The sequence below is a fragment of the Myodes glareolus genome, chromosome X (genome assembly GCF_982192425.1).
Source record: "Myodes glareolus chromosome X, mMyoGla1.1, whole genome shotgun sequence".
NCBI classification, from domain to species: Eukaryota; Metazoa; Chordata; class Mammalia; order Rodentia; family Cricetidae; genus Myodes; species Myodes glareolus.
In genome coordinates, this window is record NC_142053.1 from 52,916,608 (window position 1) to 52,939,990 (window position 23,383).

Below are 23,383 nucleotides of genomic sequence, written 5' to 3' on the forward strand. Positions count from 1 at the left end.
GATCTATGTAAGAGAAAGTAACTTTTGAACAGCATGAAATTAAACAAGAATGTGTTCGTTTCCTTCATAAATAATTTGCAAGCTATAAGTTTTATCTGGGGGAGTGGGACTAAAAGCTTTGGATGGTTTCTTGATTTTAGACAAAACTGAAATTTAGAGATTAATTCTAATCTGGAAAGGATAGCTGCTTGAAGGTCCTAAACAGGAAATTTTAGCCTCCTGCCTCTATTGTACAGTAATCTGAGCATATTTGCCTGCCTGTCTGCTTTGTATTTTGGGGTACCCTTGGTGTAAAATAACCCCCAACTTATTTTTTTATTTTGTTTTGTCTTTTTTTTTTTTTGAGACAGGGTTTCGCTGTTTAACAGCCCTAACTGTCGTGGCACTTGCTCTATAGACACGCTGGCCTCGAACTCAGAGAGATCTGCCTGTCTCTACTTTCTAAGTGCTGGGATTAAAGGCATGCACCATCACAGTTCAGTGACACCCAGTTTATTGCCCAGGCAGTCTACCATCCTTTGTGACTCAGTTTGGACTCTCTACACTAGCATCATGTATAGGGGGTGTGTACCACGTTTCAATGATTCTGTCAAAGCCTTTCCTGATGGTATCCCCTCTCCCTGGCTGCTTTATGGTATGGTCCAGGGACGCCCTGGATTGCGGAACCTGAAGGAGTTTCAGTAGTAGAAGCAGCCATTTTGGGGACGGCAGTCAAACACCAAGGACCAGAAGAAGTCAAGGAACCAGGTAAGATTTGTGTGCGAATGTTCCCTGTTGTCCAAGTTTAGGATACCAAACTTCTAGGTGTACCTGAAACGATAGTTCAAGAGGAAGAATCTTTTTCTAGTTTGGTTGGTAAGGTGTTTTGTCCTTCCTTCTAGTGAGTCCAGTTTTAGATCACGGTTTCACTTTTGCTTGTTTAACGCTAACGCTAATCTTTAATTTTCTTAAAGGAACTTCCACTAGTCACAAGTTGTTCGTTCTTAAGGTATGTTTCAGAACCCTGGTTCTTTCTCTTGAAGGTCCTAGAAGCACTTTCCCTCATGACAGTTTAGTCACGAAGGCCCAGGACAGCAGTTGAAGAGCTCCTCTCACCTTGTCATTGAGGCAGACCCATGTTACATGAATTGCCTGCCCTCTTTTCCTTTCCATTCCAGATACCATCAATATGCCCAAGACCGAGAAAACTACATCCAAGAATGACTCCCGTGAGTCAGAAAATGAGATCCAAAAGCCTAAAGCACCAAGCAAGAACCATAAAGATAATACCAGTTCAGAGGGCTCCTCTTCAGGTGGGTCGGTAATAAAGATCATGAAACCACCAGGTGTGGTGGAGCATGCCTTTAAGCTCAACATCTGGGAGTCTGAGGCCAGCCTGGTCTATAAAGCGAGCCCCAGTCATGAAAAATCTAACAAAAAATCCATGGCAGAGGTGCCTTTCAGGGATATAGAGAAAAAGCCTTTGGCAATGAGTCATTTCTTCTATGTTGCTCTGCCAGTCCTCTTTTGTACTCATTTCTTGTCTGGACGCTAGTTTTAGCTTTACATACAGGGATTAGGGCCTTGCTTGGTAAGTGAAATTAGAATTAAATTTTAGATACAAAGTATAGTTTTCTGTGTTTGAAGCCTCATTAGTGTTGGAATCACTTAAAGACAGGGGAAATATATAGCAGACACAACAGGGCAGTTGCCCTTATGAGGTCATAGTCATTGTGACATCATGCTCAAGATCTGTACAAGCTCAAGCTAGACAAACTCTCAGCACTGGTGGGGGAGGTAAATCAGGACTGTGAGGGATGCGATCACCCACTGATACAAGGGGACTGATCTAATGAGCGTTCACCAAGGCCAGTTGGACTGGGACTGAATGAGCACGTGATCCAACCAGATTCTCTGAATGTGGCTGGCCGGAGTCTTTCTGAAAAGCCATTGACAATGGCACTGGAACTTTATTCCTCTGCATATACTGGATTTTGGGGATCCAGTCTGTTTGGATACTCACCTGCCTGGACCTGGAGGGAGGGGGGAGGAACTTGAACTTCCCACAGGGCAGGAAACCCTGACTGCTCTTAGGGATGAAGAGGGAGGAGGAGAGGGAGTGGGGGGAGTGGGAGGGTATTGGGAGGAGGGGCGGAAATGGAAACTTGTATAATTTAATAAAATTACTTTAAAAAAAAAAACAAAGTCCAGCCTTAGTTGTGAAGCTATGGTAACTGATAGCTTCTGGGAAATGGAGAGCCAGTTCTTTTTTTTTTTTGCCACTGATAGGTCAACCACTTTCCAGTGGATGACTACATACTCAGTTATCAATAGCTCCTCAGCTCCTCAGCTGTGTTTTCATCATCTATTGATTCGTGAAGAGAAGATTTTCCAGCTTTTAGCATATTCGATTTGTATTTTCAGCATCTTATAATACTCATTTGAGAGATCTTAACACATAATCAGGCAGGGCATTTTTCCGACTACTTTGATGGGATTATATTCATGAGTTCGTTCTCTCCAAATTCATTAGTGATACCTAGGATAACTGCTGGTTTTTACAAAAAAAAATTAGGACAATTTCATGCATGTATAAAATATAAGGTTTTATGCACAATTTCATACATGGATACAGTGTATCTTATCAGATTAACTTATTCTTTTCTTGTCCCCCTCCTTGTGTTCATCCATCTCTTCCATCCAACTAGTTCCCCTCCTGCTTTCATGCTCACTTTTATGACTACATAAATTTAAAGAGAGCTGCTTGAATGAGGATGGGTGGGGCTATTTAGCGATATTTGGGTGGATCTTAACAGTGGCTTACATCACTGTGGAAAAGAAGTACCCCACCGCTGGCAGCCAGATTGGAGTGGAACCTCATGAGCTCTTCCTCCATCTACCAAGGGAACTTGATAGGCTTGATTTTGTGTGGATATTGTGCAGGTGAGTACATGGTTGCAATGGCCATACCATATGCAGAAGATAGTATTTCACAGTACCCCTGCCAGTCTCTGACTTTTCATTCTTTCCGCACCCACTTCTCTGGTCCTTGGAGGGGGTGATAAAGATGCTCCATTTAGTGGGGAGCATGCAGTTCTCACTCTCAGCCTTTGGAACAGTCGAGTCTCTGCCTCATCTGCCATTCACTGTAGAAATACACTTCTCTGACAGAGGCTTAGAGCAGCACTTATGTTGGGGATAAGCACAAATATTTAAAAGACATCTTGACAGTATCCATTTAGCAAAATAACTGTAGCAGATATTCCACTGGGCCTGTGTCTTCCCTAACTGTGGGCTTTTGACCAGGTTTATAATCCCAGGCATGAGTTCTGTCCTATGGAATAGACCCCAATTCCAATCACAAAGCAATTGATTTGCCCCATAACAACCATGTTATTGTTGTACCATAGGAAGTATCTTGACTGTCAGGTAGATATTTGTTCTTGTTTGAGTACAAAATATCTGCTATAGGTTCTTATATTTGGACATGTGATCCTCCCCTCCTGCCTGCTGTTGCTGCTGTTTGGGAAGCTTGTGTAACTTTTAGTGGGGGTCTTAATCAAGGAAGTGAATTGCTGAGGGAAGGCCTTGAAGTGTAGCATGGTCCCTGTCTTACTTAGGGTTTTCATTGCTATGAAGAGGCATCATGACCACATCTACTCTTATAAAGGAAACATTTGGTTGGGATGACTCGCTTATACTTTCAGAGGTTCAGTCTACTGCCATCACAGTAGGGAGCAAGGCAGTGGCATGAGGCTGGAGCTGAGAGTCCTACATCTTGACTCAGAGGCAGCAAGAAGTCACACTAAGTGAAGCTTGAGAAAAAGACTTCAAAGCCCACACCCATAGTGACACACTTCCTCCAACAAAGCCACACCTACTTAAATAAAGCCACATCTCCTTCCTAATAGTGCCACTCCCTTTAGGGTCATTTTCTTTCAAACCACTACAACCCTGTTTTCTGTTCACTTCCTTTCCTGCTTGCTGCCATATTTTCCACCACAATGAATTATATCGCCCTGGAAGTCCAAGCCAAAATTAGCCCTTTCTCCCTTAAGTTGCCATTGTCAGGGTACTTTATTACAGCAACTAAGATGGTATTATATCATAGAGGGTTCTCAGCAGTGATGACCACTGAGAATTTCCTTTTCTCTGCCTGTATAGCACATCCTGGCACTATTAACATTAACTAGAAAGGAGGAAGCTTCTAGTTGGCCAGTCTCTGGAAGAGAAATAAGTGGGACCTGCCTGGTAGAACACAGAGGCACAAGGTCTCAGAAGGCATGGTGGGGAGTTGAATAGCCTCTGTAGAAGGAACAACCGGGAGGCTAACACAGTGGCATTTTGTGATATGCTGGGATAACTGTTGGGAAAAAAGGGGGGGATCAGCATGAACTGGAGAGGGAAAAGGTAATTGGAGATGAATATGATCATAATGAATTAAGAGATTATTCAGAAAACATGAAAAATATTAAAATCCTGATTCCTTCAGTGACCTACTATTCAGTCAAGAGTGTATTTTTTCCGTCTCCAAGTGTTTGTGTAGTCTCTGGTTGGTGCTGATTTCTGTTTTATTTCAATATACTCTGACAATATCTAAGAAATTACTTTGATTCTCTTTTTCAAATTTTTTATATTAGAACTTTTACTTAATAAATTATCTATTAGTATTATTAAATTTGTTGTTTGAAAACTTTACACATGTGCTGTGACCCTCATACCCCTACCTTTCCATCTCTTTACTACCCGTCTATTCACCTACTTCTCTAAAAAGATTTTTCAATATTATGCTTATTTGATTTATTTTGTGATCTATGGAGCTTAACCAGGGCCATCTGTATAACCATAGGTTTGGAACACTATCTCTTGGAACTGATGGGCTCAGCAGTGGGTACAAAAGTGAAGAAAACAACTCACCCTTTAACCGAACCTATCAGTAGCTAAATTGGTCAGCAGTAGAAGACAGGGTCACATTAATCACCATCTGCTTTTCATGACAGGTTCTTTACAGAGCTAGTCTTGTTCAAGCCCAGTTCTGCTGGCCTTCTCATGGTATTTTGAATGAGAATGCACACCATGGAGCCATTGAATGCTTAGTCACCAGGGATTGTAACTGTTTGGGAAGGATTAGAAGGTGTGGCCTTGTTGGAGTAGGTGTGACCTTTTTGGAGGAGATGTGCTCCTGGGAGTAGGCTTTGGGGTTTCAAAAGCTCACACCAGTCTCTCTCTCTCTCTCTCTCTCTCTCTCTCTCTCTCTCTCTCTCTCTGTGTGTGTGTGTGTGTGTGTGTGTGTGTTTGTGTGTATGTGTATGTCTCTCTCTCTTTCTATCGATCAAGATGTAAATCTCTCAGCTATTGCTCCAGCATCATGCCTGTCTACTTCCAGCCATGAACATCATGGACTAATAACCTTCTAAAACTATAAGCAAGCCCCAGACTAAATGCTTTATTTTATAAGAGTTGCTTTGGTTGTGGTGTCTCTTCACAGCAATAGATCAGGAACTAAGGCACCTAGTTACTGGGAGTTCCTATTTGCAATGGCTATATCAAATTTGAGGATGATATTTCAAAGTTCTCACCCTATCTTTAGTTCTTGCACATTTCTTTGCCCCTCTTCCTCAGTAGTCTCTGAGCCTTAGAAGGTGTGATATAGATGTCTTGTTTAAGACTGAGTCCTCAACTGTCATTTATTCTCAGTGTCTTGGGTAACCGTGGATCTCTACATTCATCACTCTTAACTGTAGTATTTTTAAGGTTTGCTTTATCCCTATTGTGGTCAATTTTAGAGACTTTGTTTGTCTATTCTCTGTCTGTTGCCTGGAATATTATGTAGATGTATGTCAAATCCAATCGATGTGTTTTATTATGTCCAATTTTCTACTACTACACACCTTCTTAGTATGATTTTATCTATGTGTATAGTTTGTTCTCTAATAGCAAATATGTGTGGGCTCTTCTTTTGATGACTACTGTGCTTTTCTTCCAGCGAGCCAGCCCGTAGACGTTTCTACTGAAGATAGAAAGGCAGTTAATGAAGTTTCCAAATTGAGTATTGCACATGAAACCATAGTAAACCAAGATTTCATGGTAAAAGAGAATAATAATTTTTCTGAAAGCAGGTAAATATTCTTATTTATTTACTCATCTTGACATGGTTACATAGGTTAGATTTTTTTTTGAGAGTAAATTTTATTAAATTATAAAAGTTTCCATTTCCGCCCCTCCTCCCAACACCCTCCCACTCCCCCCCTCCCCCTTCTCCTCCCTCTCCATCCCTAAGAGCAGTCAGGGTTTCCTGCCCTGTGGGAAGTTCAGGTTCCTCCCCCCTCCCTCCAGGTCCAGGAAGGTGAGTATCCAAACAGACTGGATCCCCAAAATCCAGTATATGCAGAGGAAACAAGTCCCAGTATCATATTTTGTCATGTTTGATTTTTTTCTACTAAAACATGCAGTGCTTGATTAAGTCTGCCTCAAAGAGCATCAAATGCAACAGCAGAATAATCCATATCATTATCTAATTTAAAAGCATTCTGCCAGGTGACGGCCATGCACACCTTTAATCTTAGCACTTGGAAGGGAGAGACATGTGAATCTCTAAGTTTGAGGCCGGCCTGGTCTACAAAAAGAGATCCAGGACAGCTATGATTGCACAGAGAAACACTGTCTTGAAAAAAAATGAAAGAAAAGAGAAACCATCTAGTAGTGGGGATGAAGAGATGGCCCAGTAGCTAGAACCAGTTACTGCCCAAACATGAGGACCTAAATTCAAATCCCCAAAACCATGTAAAAAGTATGGTGTGGTGTTGTGCACTCATGCCCTGTAATATGTAGGGCAGAAACAAAGGGATCTTTAGGCTTTGCTAGCTGCCACCCTGGCTTCAGGTTCAGTAAGAGGCTGTCTCAGGGAAATAAGGTGCAGAGTGACAGAATAAGGCATCTAATATCCTTCTCCAGCCTCTATATGTGAATCCTCAAAGGAGCCCATAGACTGTACACACACATCACAGTCGCACATAAACAGACACACAAAGTGTCAGAATATCAAATTATACCTAAATACCAAATAAATCAATGTAATTGTCAGAATGTTAATTCTTGAATTTTAGTGAAGAATTTCAGATCCTTGCAGATAGATTTGGAGGTTATAGCTGCCAGAAGCTCCTCTTAATTGTCTGCAAATTCAGTGGATGCATGGAGTGGCATTTCATTTGCATTTTAATAAATGAAGCTTGCCTGAAGATCAGAGAGCAAAACAGCCCCACTGGTCAGCCTTTCGGACTAGGTAGTGGTGACACACACCTTTAATCCCAGTAGTCACACTAGTTGCCATAGAAACCAGGCAGTGCATACCTTTAATCACAGCACTAGAGAGGAATATAAAATGAGACCACTCTCAGTCTCAGTCTCATTCTGAGATTCCTGGAGGCAGGATCGTCATTTTGGACTGAGAGGTAGAAGTAAGTACAGTCAGTGACTGGCTGCTTTGCTTTTCTGACTTTTATGTTGAACCCCAATTTCTCTCTCTGAGCTTTTATTAATTGTACATCAGATGCAGATAAACAACATTTCAATTTTGATTTCATTTTCTTTGTATGGTTGTTTTGCCTCCATATATCTCTGTGCACCACATGTGTGCAGTGCCCAAGAAGACTAGACAGAAGGGCATTGGATATCTTAGGGCTGCAGTTACAGACAGTTGCGAGCCACCATGTGATTCCTGGGACTCAAACCCTGGCACTGGAGATGAACAACGAGTGCACTTACCCCTTGAGTCATCTCTCTGACCCGACAAATAACTTTTCTAGTAATGATATTGTCACGAGTAAGAAATTTCAGAGCATTTATATTTTCTGATTTAATAAAAGAAGTGTCTTATTGGAGTTCTTCATAATTACATTGATATTAAAATGCATAAATCAGCCATTCAATAAGTATAGATTCAATGCCTTTAATGGATCTTTTCTGGTAAATGTGGGCTGGAAAATGACTTAGAAAGTAAAGGTGCTCACCATTGACCCTGATAATCTGTTTGGTCCCTGGAACTCGCATGGGGGAAGGAGAGAAACAGCTCATACAATTTAATCTCTTACCTCCACACAGATTCTGTGACACTTTGTATGGGGTACATGTGCATGCTCATTTGTGTGTATGCACACACATACATACACAGTGTAAGTATAAAGAGTTAAAAGAATTCATTTTTGGCATAAATGTTACTTTATAGCTTTTTAAACTTCTCATCTTGAATGCCTCTATTATTTTGCCACTTTAAGGATTCTGCTACTAAAGCACCATGCTCTATTTTGGTTCTTGGTATTCTCATGTATCTTGGCTTTATTCTGTTTGTTGCTAATAGTGAAACATGCTAAGTACACCTTCCATGAATGGAGTTTTTACCAAAACACATGTAACCTAGAATTTTCTTCATTCAGTTCATAGTCCCTAGAATCTGAGTTCTATTTATTTTCTGGATTTACATTCCAGTAATTAATGGAAACACCATTGCCATTCATTCATTTGCCAAGCATTTATTGAGTAGTTACTAGGTAGAAAGTAGAGTGCTGAATGCTGAGGACACGCAGGTAAGTAAGATTTCTTTGCTGTTGAGAAGCTCGTGTAGAACAGATAACCCAAGAGCTAGTGTGTAGAGAATGCATCTGTCTTAGATAATGAATGGAGTTCTTTATTAATATGCAGCTGCCTGGGTGACTGTTGGGGAAGACTGTCTTGAAATCATAAAATTTGAGTTGACTCCCAATAGGTACATTTTAGCTGATCTTTTGTGAAAAGTACACTAAAGATGTCTCTTCAAAGGCATAGAGAGGTAGAAAATAATTACTGCTTACTCTAAACAGATCACTATTGCTTCAGTGTAAGGTGTTGGGAGAAGGAAGGATTCAGTGTTAGGGAGAGCTGACAGAGTAGTGGCATGCTGAGTCACTGAGATTATGTATCTGGAGTCTGTTATGGAGCTCTTGAAAGACATTAGATGAACAAGACATGATGAGTGGATTTGGATCTTGGGAAAAAACCATTGATTCTTAGCAAGGATGTGTCACATTCTGGGGGAAGATGTTCACTTTTTAGACCATTGTAAATGGACAGATGTTTGGCTAGGATGGATTCCAGAGACACTTAAGATTAAGTCTGAATCAAATTTTATTTTATGGTTCTTCTGAAGGGAGAAGTAGAGGGGGAGAAAGGAGAGAAGAACAGGGTTTTGTGTGTGTGTGTGTGTGTGTGTGTGTGTGTGAGAGAGAGAGAGAGAGAGAGAGAGAGAGAGAGAGAGAGAGAGAGAGAGAGAGAGAGAAGACAGAGGAGAGAAAGAAGACAGAGAGAGAAGGGGAGAGAGTATTGTTGAGAGGGGCATGTAGAAAGAGACAGAGAGACACAAGGAGATACTGGAAGGAGGGGAAAGGAGGGAGAGAGGGAAGGAGGGAAGGAGTGGGGTATGTGTGGGGAGACAGAGACTGACTTGCACTCTGTTATCTTTCTGTGATAACCTGTGATTTTCCGTGGTTTTATTTTTTAAATCTGAGACTGACTGAAGTTTATTCGGCACTTCTCAAATCTAAACATAGCTCCTCTCTGGCCTATCAGTTGAATGGTTTTTGTGATTTCAAATGTTCTCTGAGGGATTGTGATCCTGTATCAAGTTTCGAGGTAAAAATCATTTCACACATTTAACTTTCTCAGTAGTTTGGAAAGCAACTTTGTGGAGACTATGTACAATGCATTTTGGGACCACTTGAAAGATCAGCTGTCAAAGACTCCTCCTGACTTTTCTTGTGCTCTTGAACTTATAAGCAACATAAAACAGGTAAGTAGCCACCCTTCTCTCTGTTGATGCAATGTTTCTAGACCTTAGACCTTAGATTCTTAATATTATAATGTTCTAAGTAGTTTACTTTATGAATGCATATGAGATGAATTAACTCCAATTTTATTTGTATGAGACATAGCTTGAGGGTTAGAGTATTTAATACTTTAATAACATAATGTATCAGTCAATAAAACATATTTTCACTCAACTTCCACTAAGTTTTAAGTGTTCCAGAAGCACAGAAAATAATGCAAGCTCTTGTCCACAAGGAATTTACATTTTGAGTCAAAAAGTTATTTCAAGTGAATTTTTAAGATTATCTTGCTTATTTCACCCTTGCTCTTTGGAGCAAAATAATCTAAAAATGCACTTAACTTCTCAGAATGTGTTATCATTTTGTGTTTTGTGGAGGTGCATATGTTGTTGTAACCTGTACTTACTTGTTGCCTACTCTTATTTTTATTTATGTTTTTATGTCATTCTGCTTTAAGAATAATCACTACTGCTATAAATGGTATCTGTGAAGCCTAGAATTATAATCGTCCCCCCCCCGACACAAATAACTCTCTGTGAAATTTGACCCTGAGAAGACAGAGTCTGACACGCCTTCAGCCTGGGTGGAAGTTTAGGAATCTAAGCAGAATATGGATGACTCTTCTGATTTTCTTTTGTGGCAGATTCTGGTGTCACTGCTATTGCCACGTCAGAACCGTCTGAAAAATGAAATTGAAGAAGCATTGGACATGGATCTCCTAAAGCAAGAAACCGAGCATGGGGCTCTGAATGTCCCTCATCTCTCGAACTCTATTCTCAACTTGATGGCCATCCTGTGTGCACCGGTTCGGGATGAAGCTGTACAGAACCTAGAGGGCATAAAAGATCCAGTAGAGTTGCTGAGGCAAGAATCTAGTCATGTTGTTTTATCTGTTTTCTGTTGTTAATAACATGCTATCACAACATGGGTTAACAATAAAGAGAAAAAAATATTTTGGCTCCCATCTTAGAAGTTTAAGGTTGAGGGGCTGTGTCCAGTGAAAGCATTCTTGCTGATGGAGTCTTGAGGTGGTACAGAGTACCCCATGATGAAAGAAAGAGCCTGTGTGGGTGTGTCTAGTTTTCAATCCCATGAGTTCTAGCCTGCCATTCTAGTGTAATCCTAGTGACGGTCTAAAGGCTTCATCCATAAACTCTGTACCTGCATTAAGTTTTCCACCCTCTCAGTATCTCACAATTGGGTTTAAAGTTTCCTAGTTTTGGATCAGCAAGCTATTTTCAAACCATAGCACACGCTGCTCCTGAAATCTTCCTTATGTACCATGAAAGAAAACTTTGAGCCAGATATTATGATAGACCTCTGTCTTAATTGTTGTCCTCCTGTGTGGAAGACCTGATTAATATTTTTTTCACGTTTTTATTTTCTACTTTTATTTTTCATTTTTAACAAACTATTTATGTTTATTTTATTTTATGTGCACAAACACTGTGCCTGCCAAAATGTATGTATGTACAGCATGTAGTACTTGCCATGGCCAGAAGAGGATGGTAGCTCCTCTAGAACTGGAGTATGGGTGTTTGTGACCCACTATGTTACTACTAGGCATTAACCCAGCCTTCTGCAAGAGCAGAAAGTGCCCTTAACAACTGAGAAATCTCTCCAGCTTCTCTTTTTCATTATCTGCAGACAGCTTCATACATATTATCCTTTATCATCTCTCTTCCAATCCTGCTGATTCCCATCTTCCCAGTTATTCCTCTTCTGACATGTGTGGCTGATTTCATGCAGGGTGTGTGAAGGCAGCTGCTACTGCCATGTGTTCGTGATTGCAATGGATTTGCGAAATCCAGAAGACAGCAGCATTTCCTGGCTCTCTTTTTCATCCCTCAGCTCTTAGACTCTTTCTTCTCTCTCTTCTGTGATGTCTGCTGGACCGTGGAGGGCATGAGATATATGTCCTATTCATGTCTGGGCACTAACCAGTCACTTATTCTTAGCACTTTGACCAGTCTTAACTGTTATGCGGTGTACAAAGCATCTTCTATGCCCCAAGCTGAGACACACTACTGACTTACATCATTTAATTCCTTGTCCTTTTACAGTATCTCTGGTTTATTTTGATGCCATTTAAAATGGCCATTTGAATCCCGTCCATTACATGAAAATTTAATGTGATGCTCTTAAGACATTTAAGTATAGTACTAGTTCTATAGATTTCCACCCATCCCATCTCAAATGTCGTTCTCTTTCTCCCAGCCTAAACTCTGTGCAGAAATGGAAGTGAAGACTCTCAATGTTTCACAGCTAGAAGGACTAGGAAGAAAAAATGACTTATTTAGGCGTTGGAAATTAATCACCCACATTACGACCACTCATAGATAATTGTTAGTGCCTTCGTGGTTCCCCTTGCTTCTCTGCCCTGTTCTGAACATAGCCAATAGCTACAGTGCGAAGAACTCTCGACTGGCTGTTGAAAGGTGCTTGTTTTTAGCTCTGCTATCAATTTACCTCCTGGCCTTTGGTCCCTGGATGGTGCATTTTTCTTTATCTGTTTTATAAAAAATGTTTTTTAAACAATATTGGAATAGTCTTGGTCAGCCCAACTTCCATAGTTTTACTGGGCCCATCTTGTATAAGAAATTGTTATGAATTCAAGCCTCTTATCTGCAGCTTTCTGTACTGGGAAGTTATACAGTGCTGGAATCTTGGACGCTTCACTTCAGCTCCACTAGACATTGCCATATGTGTGGTACTCTTTGTCAACTCTACCTCTATGGCAGATTTCTGCCCAGGCCCCCAGAATGTGTGTGTGTGTGTGTGTGTGTGTGTGTGTGTGTGTGTTGAAATAGAGGCAGAGACTGCTATTGTTTCAAAGCTCATATATTCTTATGCTTGTAAAATTAGTCCCACAAGGGTGCTACTAAGGCTTACCATTGTCTTCTCCAGACTTTTGATTGGTGTTACAGTCGAATCCAAGTTACTCTTCAGCTTTTTTGCCCTGGTGTGTTGTTTGCTGAGGGACAATATACAGAAATTCAGGGAGCAGAGTTCTAGTATTCTTGGGAAGCAATTTTGACATTCTTTGGGTGTGTCTGTAATCTTACACTAAAGGTCCTTACTTCCCTTGAAGATCTTTGAAGTTCATTGGGGATTTTTCCCTTTGCCTTCATAAACAGCACACTACTTCCTTAGATCCATACTAATCACTTTACTTGGTTGTAGTAGGAGGCCGCTTGTTTGTTCCTGGCTCCTCAGCCCTGAAATAACCACACAGAAACTGTATTAATTAAATCACTGCTTGGCCTATTAGTTCTAGCTTCTTATTGGCTAGCTCTTACACCTTAATTTAACTCATTTCCTTTATTTTATATTTTACCACGAGGCTCATGGTCTACTTGCAAGGTTCCAGCTGGCAGCTCGCATCTTTCCCCTGTGGTAGCTACATGGCGTCTTTTTGACTCTGCCTACACTCTGTATATATCTTTTCCAACCTGGCTGTATTCTGTTAAGTCATTGGCCAAAAGCAACCAACCTCTTTAATCATTAACCAATAAAAGCAACCCACTTGGTTTCATTTGGCTTGTTCTTGATGACTTTTTACTATTTACATTACCAGGCTTTAATTTTCCAAGTTATTCTGCTCTCCTCACATTTCAGTTATGATCCTCATCTTTGAATCATTTTTTTCTTCATGTATTTCTGTACATGATTTAAAGCAGCCATGTAACTCCTTCAGTATTGTACTGAGAAATTTAAATTCCCTAATATCTCAGGCCGTTGTTCTTACAACTATCTCAGGCCATTGTTCTTACAACTTCCCTTCTCTAAAACACTTTGACTATGGACATAGTTAATTCAAGGTATTTGCGAGTTCATATAAAGGATGACTTTTACTCTACTTTCCCATGAGATAAACCTTTCTTGTTCCCAGTAAGACTCTTAATTTTCACTGGAAACTTCATTATATTCACCTTTACTATCTATTTCTACCAACATTTTGATCATGAATACTTTGGTAGTGTCCAAGAATATCTGATATACTACAGATATTTTCCCTCACCTGAGTCATTCTTGATGCCCTGTTCACATAAACAAACCTTTCTTATAGCCTGTTTCTTCAAGCTCTTTCATATTCTACCCATTTCCCACATTTTCAGGTATTGTCTAGATTAACAGTCCTAATTTTCAGTATTACTTTTATTCCTTATCTGTTGTTCTGTAGCAAAGTACTCACATTTCAGCAATTTCTAAAATGCATAGATTCATTTCTTAGAAGAATTGAATATCTAATATGAAGTAACTGCATCTGATGAAGACATTCTTCATGTATTATAACATGATGGAAACCATTACCTGGTCATATAGAGCAACATTAAATTCTTAGCCTCACCTTCTTTTATAATTCAATCCACTTAGCCCTCATGACATAAATACCTCTCATTAGGTTCCTACTCAAAGCAATTAAATATTTTTTTGGAGTATATGTTCCAACACTAGCAGTCTGTGATTGAAGTAAGTACTTTACAGGCCCGTTCTTATTCTAAATACTGGGACTTTATTATTTCTTCCTTGAACTCCCCTCCCAAACACTAGTTTTCTGTTCAAATTTTAAATAGTCTGTTTTTGTCTGTAACAGGGGCATCTTCCATGTTCTTAGCCTGATGAAAATGGACATGGTGAACTATACAATCAAGAACATTCGGCCATACTTGCAAGAACATTCTGTCCAATATGAACGAGCTAAATTCCAGGAGCTCCTTGACAAGCAGCCCAGTATGTTTATAATTTAACTAGAGGGGAAAATTGGTCTTTGATTTTCTTTATCTTTTTTTACAATGATTTTTTTTTTTTTTTTTACTTTTGAGTAGAAAGTTTACTTCTTGGATCGGGAGTGAAGAAAAGCAAAATTTTCTAAGACAGAAAGACCTATACAAATCATTTTAAAAAATAAGTTTAATCTTTGACAGTCTCATACATGTACACGGTACAATCTGATCACTCCCAACCCCAGCCTTTCTTATGCTCTCCCACTCCCACAACTCCCCCTTTAAAGGGAAGTTCCACCTGAGTTGGAAATCTATTCACATCATCCTGTGTGTATGGAACCATCCACTGCAGTAGGAACAACTCACTTGGTGGTACATCACTGAATGACTCTCCCTCTCTTGGAAGCCACCTCCAGGTAGTTCCTCAAGGATGGCACAGACCCATGAGCCCCTTCCCTTCCCATGACTGGGTTTTGACAGACGCAGTCTTATTCAGACTCAGGATAACTTAACTGTCTCAGCTGCTTTAGATCATGATTGCAAAGGCCATGTCATGTCCAGAACATAACAATTCACTGCCCTCCTCTCTGTCATCCCTCGTTTGTCCTCTCTCTGCCGTCTATTGTATGGTGTTCCCTGAGCCTTGGAAGGGATACGATAGATGTTCTGTTTAGAGTTGACTGTACAGTAGTTACTTACTCTTAGCACTTTGTCCAGTCACAAATCATTGCACTAATTGCTGTAAAAGTCTGAGAACAACGTATGAGTATGGATATAACTATTTAGAGGTTGTTTGATAACGTTTCTAGTTAGAAAAATGAAGCAATAGGCTCATTCCTAGGGACTATGAACTCTTCAGACATGGTCTTTGCCAGGCTTACAAAGCCAGGCATGAACTCCCTCCTATGGAGTGTGTCCCTGATTCTATCAGAAAGTTATTGATTACCCCCATATTGATCATGTTGGCATTGCATTAGTTTGCAGATCTTGCCTGAAATGTTGGTATTGTGGGAGACAGGGTCTGCAGGTTGGTGGTGTGTCACCCACCCAATGCCTGCATGGCATCTTCTTATACTGTGAGAACGGTTCTGGAAGGAAATACCCTGTTCCATTACACCTTTTAAAATTGCTATTTTCTTTACCAAGAGACCAGCTTGAAGTCTCCAACTTTAAGCTTTACAGTTTAAACATATTCTGCCCCTTCTCTTCCATAGATCTCCTTGATTGCACCACCAAATGGATGACTAGAGCTGCCACAGATATCACCAAACCGCTGCCAAGCACATCTGTCTCGCCGAGCTCCTCTTCTGGCATCAGTTTATTTCCATTTCCAGCCACTGACCCAGAGCCGCCTAGTCTTACGACAGTATTATACCAAGGCTATCTAAACCTCGTTCTTAGGGACCATGGGAATGAAGAGTTCCCTGAGGTAGGAATGTGTGTCGAGGCATTATCTCTAGCGAGATAAATAAGAGGTAACCCTCTTACTCATAAGCGCCACTGCGGCCCTCCTCACAGTCTGTTCTTTCTTGCCTACCCAGACTATGCTGATGGATAAGGCACGACTGCAGGCCATGAGGTCCAAATTACACCACTTGACGATTCTTGCTTCCGTTTTACTTGTTGCAAGAAGTTTCTGTTGTGGTGTTTTATTCAGTTCACCGGATTTTGTGGAAAAACTGAAGAGCATAACCAAGGATCTAACAAAAGAATTTAGCTCCAAGTATGTTTTATCGTTCTTTCTGTGTGTGTGTATGCACATGTATGTACATGGTCATTTGTTTGTGCAAGGCTTTAACAAAAGAATTTAGCTCCAAGTATGTTTTATCGATCTTTCCATTTGTGTATGTGTGTATGTATGCATATGTATGTACACAGTCATTTGTTTGTGCAAGTGTGTGCACATGTCAAGGCCAGAGGTGAACTGCAGGGATTTTTCTCTTGTTTTCCACCTGATTTTTTAAAACACGGTCTCTCATTGAACTTGCAGCTAACTAATTAGGCTAGTCTTGGCTGGCCAGCAAGTTCCAGGGAGAAACCTGCCTATGCCTCCATAGTGCTGTGATGACAGTCACACATCATCACATTTGGCTTTTGGTGTGAGTACTGTGGAAGCAAGCTCAGGTTCTCATTTTTGTGTGGCAAGCATGTTTCAAGTGAGCTTTCCAGCTCTTTCATGTTTTTACAGTGCCATTTAGGCCATAGACAGGCAATACAACATTCTATTATTTTTCACAAAAAGGCCCTCTGGGAACCAGAGCCAAAAAGATTGTTGGTATTTTAGGTTTGGCATAGAGAAGAATAACAATTTACTACCCAGAAGGAGGATAAAGTGGTTACTTTGTTAAAATATTCATTATTATGTTTTCTATCAGTGAGACACTATGTATTTCATCAGGGGTCGGTGGATTTTTGTAATTTATACCCAGAAATTGATCATTTAGTTATAAATATTGATTGCCAGTTCCATGCATGCAGAGATTCTATATCAGAGTAGAAAGAGGAACTAGAAATGCAATTTTATTAGTTTACTTGCATTTTTGTAAAGTAGGAAAGAATACTATGTAAAATATCTAAGAACAATATTCTAATGTTCATGATGCAACCAAACCCTTTCCCAATATATATTGTTCCATTTAAAGTTGGCATATGCTACTACATGAATAATTTGGTACCTTAAAGATAACAAAACTCTTATATGTGCTCATTGATTCATGTTGTCTATTGATGGTGAGAGGGTCACAATTATTCTTGGGTATGCCTACTTCTAGGATGGGCATATTAGGGTTTGACCCTAATTTCTGGAAAACTCTATTTTCTTCATTCTCCAGGCCAGAAGAGTCTATGCTCAGTGTCAGTGATCAGATATCTCAGGAAATCCATCAGGGGCTCAAGGACACCGGCCTCGCTGTTCTGAGCAGTGAAAACAGGGCATCACTTGTAGGTCAACTCCGGAACATTGCCAAGAAGGAGAACTGCATTCGTACCATCATTAGTAAGAGTCCCCCAAGTATAAGAAATAGTAGTAATATGCCAGGTAGAAGTTAAACTCTCATTCTACAAAGCCATACCTCCAAATCCTAATCCTGCCAAAAAGTTTCCCTCCTTGGTGACTAAACATTCAAACATATGAGCCTATGGGAGCCATCTTATTCAAACCACCACATTCCACTCCCTGGCCCAGACAGGTTTATATAGCCATATCATAATGCAAAAAAAATCATTCAGTCCATCTTCAAAAGTTCCCATAGCCTATCACAGTCTCAACACTGTCTAAAAAGTCCAGAGTTCAAATTTTCAGGGACTCGTGAGAACCCCTTAACTGTAATCTTTTGTAAAATTAAAATTAAAAAACACATACTTCCAACATATAATATCACAGAATATACATTAATACCCCAAAAGTGGGGAAAGGGAGTGTAGTGAGGAAATACTGGTTCAAAGCAAATTCAAAACCCAGCAGAGAAAACTCCAGAGTTTGCATCTCCACATCTGATGTCAATGTACTTTTCAGAACTTCAATTCCTGTTAGTTTTGATGACTACAGTATGCTTCTCTCTCTTGGGCTAGTTTCACATCCAATCTGCAACCTTCCTTGGTAAGTATCCCATTACTCTGGCATCTCCAACATCACCCAGGCTTCATCTTCACTGCCACACACAGTAGCCTCTCTGGACCTCCATTCATGGGATTTCCTGCTACACACCTGGCCTCAGTGACTTTCCTTAGCTGGGGAGGGAGACTCCAGAACCCTTTTCTTGAAGCTTCCAAGTTCTGCAGCTTGCTGGAGATGGAACAAGGTCCCCTCTTACAATTAATTACATTTGCATCAAATTTCTGGTTTTGATGATTTTCTTCACTGCTTAGTTTTTCCTTTTATTCCTTTTCACAAGTTGGAAGCTTAGCTGAGCAGGCTCTTACCCTGAGGTCACCACTCCCTTTATTTCATTGAGTATCCGGCTTTTCTTGAAATATTTTAACTCAGTATTGACCTTTGCTCCATTACATTTCCTGATGTTCTTTTTCTCCCCAAACTATACATTTTATATTTTTCCTTGATCAGTTTGCTCCTTTTCATTATAGAGCTGCACAAGAGTGACTATTAATAACCATACAATAGAGTCAATACTAGGCTGTCTTGAAAACTCTTCTGCCAATGACATTAATCCATTTTATCTTCATCCAGATTTTTAGTACAAGGACAAAAAGAAGCCACTCTTTTAAACCAAAATATCACAAAATCATCTCTAGGTCACTTACTAATTATTAATATTCTCCTATGAAACCTCTTGAGCTGGGCCATCATAGTCCAAATTGATCTCAACAACTCCATCTTCCACACTCTTACGAGTATGAGCCACTAAGCCCAGCTTAAAATGTTCAACTGCTTTATTTTTATGTCTTGACTGCATTTTCCCCTCCCTCTTCTCCTCTCAATTCCTCCCCGTTCTCCCCTGTGTCCCCCAATTTGCTCCTCCTCTGTCTCTGTTTAGGAAAGGGTAGGTCTCCCATGGATATTAACCAAATATGACATAGCAAGTTGCAGAAAGACTAAGCACCTCCTCATGGGCAAGGCAACCCAATGTGAGGAAAGGGTCCCAAAAGCAGGCAAAAGAGTCAGAGATAGCTCTGTTCCCACTGTTAGGAGTCCCACAAGAAGACCAAGCCACACAACTAAAACATACATACAGAGAGTCTAGGTCAGTTCCATGCAGGTTCTCTGGCTGTTGGTTCAGTCTCTTTTGAACCCCTGGGAACCCAGGTTAGTTGATTCTGTGAGTTTTCTTCTTTCCTTGACTCCTCTGGCTCCTACAATCCTTCCTCTCCCTATTCTGCAGGATTCCTGAAGTCTGCCTAATATTTGGCTGTGGGTCTGCAGCTGTTTCCATCAGTTGCTGGATGAAGCCTCTCTGATGACAATTGGGCTAGGCACCAATCTCTGAGTATAGCAGAATATTGATAGGCATCATTACCATGACATTTTTTTCCTCCAATCATGTTTGGTTCCATTCTAGGTCTCTGAGCCATCCAGCCTCTGGGTCCTGGTGCTCCAGGCAATACCATGGATGGGCTCACTCTCATGACATGGGTTCAACTGCTTTCTTGATGCAAAGTCCCAAAGTCTATATTCTACCAACAAGCAGCATGGTTAGGCCTGACGTAGCAATAACCCATTTCCCAGGACCAACTTGTGTTTTAGTCATTGTTCTGCTGCTGTGCAGCAACACCATGACTAAGGGAACTCATATAAAAGAAAACATTTAATTGAGGCTTTCTTACAGTTTCAGAGGCTTAGTCCATTATCACCATGGCAGGGAACAGGGCGCTAGGCAGAAGTGGTGCTGGGAAAGTAGCTGAGAGCTACATACTGATCTGTAAGCAGAGAGAGGCAGAGATTGAACATGGCATGGGTTTTTGAAACTTCAAAGCCCATCCCCCGTAACAGGCCTGCTCCAACAAGGCCACACCTCATAGTCCTTCTAATCCTTTAAATCAGTTCCACTTCCTGGTAACTAAGCATTCAAATATATGAGTCTGTGGGGGCCATTCTTATTCAAACCGCCACAGTGAAAAAAATGTAAAATTTTTGTGAGCAGGCAGTGACTGTTGAGTTTATTCTGAAACTCCCTCTTTCTACTTTTTATTTTGTTCTCTTTGACAGAACAACGGATACATTTGTTTCTTAAATGCTGTTTGATTCATGGAATGAGGGAATCTCTTCTAGACTTCCCTGGAGGACTTCTTTTCATTGAGCCAGAGTTGGCAGAACTAGGGTGGAAGTTTGTCAATCTGATGCATTACAACCAGCATGTATTTAGTCCATACTATGCTGAGATCCTAAAAAATATCATCTCTCCACCAAATGCGGAAAAAAATGAAGAAAAACCTGTCTGATAATGCTGGTCCCTAGTCCTGGCATGAGGAATCTGAAGAGAGGACTCATCATACTCCCAGAATAACATCATCTGTCACCAACAATTACAAGCAGCCCTCATCCTCACTAACAGCCAGGATGCAACTGCAGGGGCCAACCATATAAACACCCAATGGCCCAATCCCCTTCATTAATAAATTCCTGAGCTGCAAGAAAACCTCAGTGTCTTTTATGTTGCAACTAAAGCCATGTCTCTTGCCCCTTTCTCCTATTAGAAAAACCACTGGGATCTCAGTTTCCCTGCAATGACTATAAGTAGGTCAGTTCTTAGTATGGTAGCTTGAATAGGCAGCAGGGAATGACATTAATATTATTTTCTTCAGTTGAAAAAAGTTTCCTTGATTGGTATAAGAAATCTAAAAATTATCTAGAATTAAGAAATCAGAAACCTATTTAATTATAAAATGAAAGAGAATACAAAGCAACAATTGTGCTATCAAAGTTTCCTATAAACTTAAAGAACATAGTGATAATATTACTACAACCTATTTTGGGATGTAGTTTGAAGCATCATGAAACATCATGGAAATGAGAACAAGATGAAAGTTGCTGCCGTCTGCTTACATTCAAGTGAGACCAAGATTGATGAAAATTAAACATTTAAACATTAATTAGACAGTTAAGAGAGAACATCTCCCATACAATGAATTACTAATATCTTTGGAAATTCAAATAACTTTGACTTAGTATTTTATGTCCTGACCTCAGTTGTTCTCCATAGAAACTGGCCTTGTTTTAAATCCTCCGTTCTCCCATGAAGGGACCATTGACAATGAGTTATTCTCACTCTGAGGGAAAAACAGTAACAACAAAATTTTAACCAAAGTTAAGCAAACACAACAAAATTCTGCAGATAGGCGGACTGCAGCCAGAGAGAGAGAGCACTTTGATTTTTAACTATCCTCAATTTTTTATATTGGAAAGAGTGCTTTTTATTTTCTCTGTATTTTCTGGGAAGATACTCCCCCTCTTTTATCCCCATAGGGCCTTTTAATTTCTAAATTTTGATTCAATATTTTTCCCTTTTTATTGGGAAAACTCTTTTTAATTAATACTTTTTCTGTTTTTCTTTGAGAGATTTCCTTTCCTTCTCTCTTCTCTATAGGGAAGATTTTCTTTTTTCTTTATTTGAAAGTCTTCTGTTTTTCATTCTTTGTCTCAGGAGCGCTTATCCTTTTAAATGTGCAGTTAATTGCTCAGCCTTTCTAATTTCTAAATCTGTTTTATTTGATGAAGAAGGAGGACATTCATCTCCAGTGTCCTGTCTTTTTTTCAGTTTATTGTCCTCTGAAACAGCATTTTATTTATCTGTGAAGGGACATTCTCTGTTGACTGACAGTTTTTAGCCTGAGTGTCTTTTTCATTTTCCTGGTTTACTTTAGATACAGCTTTAAGTGACTCTTCACTTTGCAACGGCTTTACAGCATTTGATTGTAAATTACATAAAGACCAAAATTTTAAGGGTATAGTCTTATCATTTATAACACTGGTGACCCAAAGCCAGCCCCATGAAGGGCAGTGACAGGTAACCAGAGGCTTCAGTGGGTCCCCTGGCAGGTGGCCTGAGGGTGCTGGGAGGCAGACAGATTAATGTACCATGCAGATTGAATCTGGGTATAGAGTTTATTTAGTGGGTTATGGAGGGAGAAAGGGCAAGAGGGGCAGGGGAGAAGAAAGAGAGAGAGGCTGGGCATCTGCTTGCCTCAGTGGAAAGGGGAGGGTGGGAATGGATGGGACTTGTCTCTTAAAGGGACAGGGTACTCAGGTGGCAGACTGGGCCAGTAGATTACAACATATAGGTTCTCCTTTTTGATGAACTCTCCTCAAAGCACTCATAACTTGTTTCATACCTTTAGTTTTAATTGAACATCAGGAGCTGCCTGAAACCAATGACAATGCTGTTTAATTAATACCCAAAGCTCTGTGAGCTGTTTTTCTTTACTTTTACTCCATTTTAACAGGCATTTTAATAACTGTATATACTGTTGCTCTTGAGATGGGAAGTTTTTCCATGATCCTGCCAATTTGGAGTCCCATTACCTTGACGGCACTTGTCCTTCCAGTTTTTAAAGTGACTGGCTTCTCTGGTCTCTTTTAGTGGATCCTTTGTCCTTCTTCAGGCCCCACATTGGGCACCAAAATGTCATGGATGTCATGACACAGATGTGTGAGTTCATGCGGGTCTATGAAATGAAGACTCAGAGATACTTGAGAATGAATTTAGCTTTAGCAGCCACAGGGGTCTACAAACACAGTGGACTGAAGCACTTTCCCTTAGCTGAGAGCATTTTTATATTTTACCATATCTACACTTCAGTCAGTAGATTTCCATATGCTCAAAAGAACCTGAATGAAGCTTCCAAAAATACAATGGCAAGTGCAAATACCTGATTCAGGAGTTACTGCAGTTTTCTGGGTTGTCCCCCAACCAAGTTTTTGCATAGGCTTTGTATCCACGAGAAGCTCTCAGAAAAAATTCATATAGGACAACAAAAGGTATCTGTCACACAAAGTATAGTTTAGGGCTGAGTGCTAACTCTGGAGCTAGGCCAGATATGGTCCAGAGGAGGGCAAGGGTGTGCTTGCTAACTCTCTGGTCCTAGGCCAACAGGAAACTCTGCCACAAACTACCATAGGATTTCTCTTTCTAAAGTGATCCTACAGATTGCTACAGATTGAGATTGGACTCCCTGATAGTCACCCACACCTAGGAAGGTAGATCAGTTATTGACTTGTATTTAGTCTATTCTTGTTCCTGTTATAAAATGTAATGATGATTCTGTTTCCATATCTCTAGGTTTTGAATACCTTGTTTTTACTGCTTTTGTTCTTGGGCTCTTAAGGGCTAGTTATGATCATTGACTAAACTAGTATCAAAAATGTTA

General features: G+C 40.2%; 1 protein-coding gene across 2 annotated transcripts; it reads left to right on the forward strand.

Moving 5' to 3' along the window:
* Positions 1-649: 649 nt before the first annotated feature.
* On the forward strand, positions 650-20,674 carry LOC125396407 (T-complex protein 11-like X-linked protein 1). Of its 2 annotated transcripts, none has more exons than XM_048428189.3 (10): positions 650-747; positions 1,158-1,292; positions 5,966-6,098; positions 9,676-9,799; positions 10,480-10,700; positions 14,434-14,570; positions 15,778-15,992; positions 16,105-16,286; positions 17,395-17,558; positions 20,226-20,674. In XM_048428189.3, exons 2-10 carry the CDS (start codon positions 1,169-1,171, stop codon positions 20,456-20,458), a joined length of 1,533 nt encoding a protein of 510 aa, XP_048284146.1. In that variant the 5' UTR covers positions 650-747; positions 1,158-1,168; the 3' UTR covers positions 20,459-20,674. The 2 variants fall into 2 exon arrangements, with proteins under 2 accessions (XP_048284146.1, XP_048284147.1); XM_048428190.2 differs by having other exon boundaries at positions 9,679-9,799.
* The last annotated feature ends 2,709 nt before the right edge of the window (positions 20,675-23,383 follow it).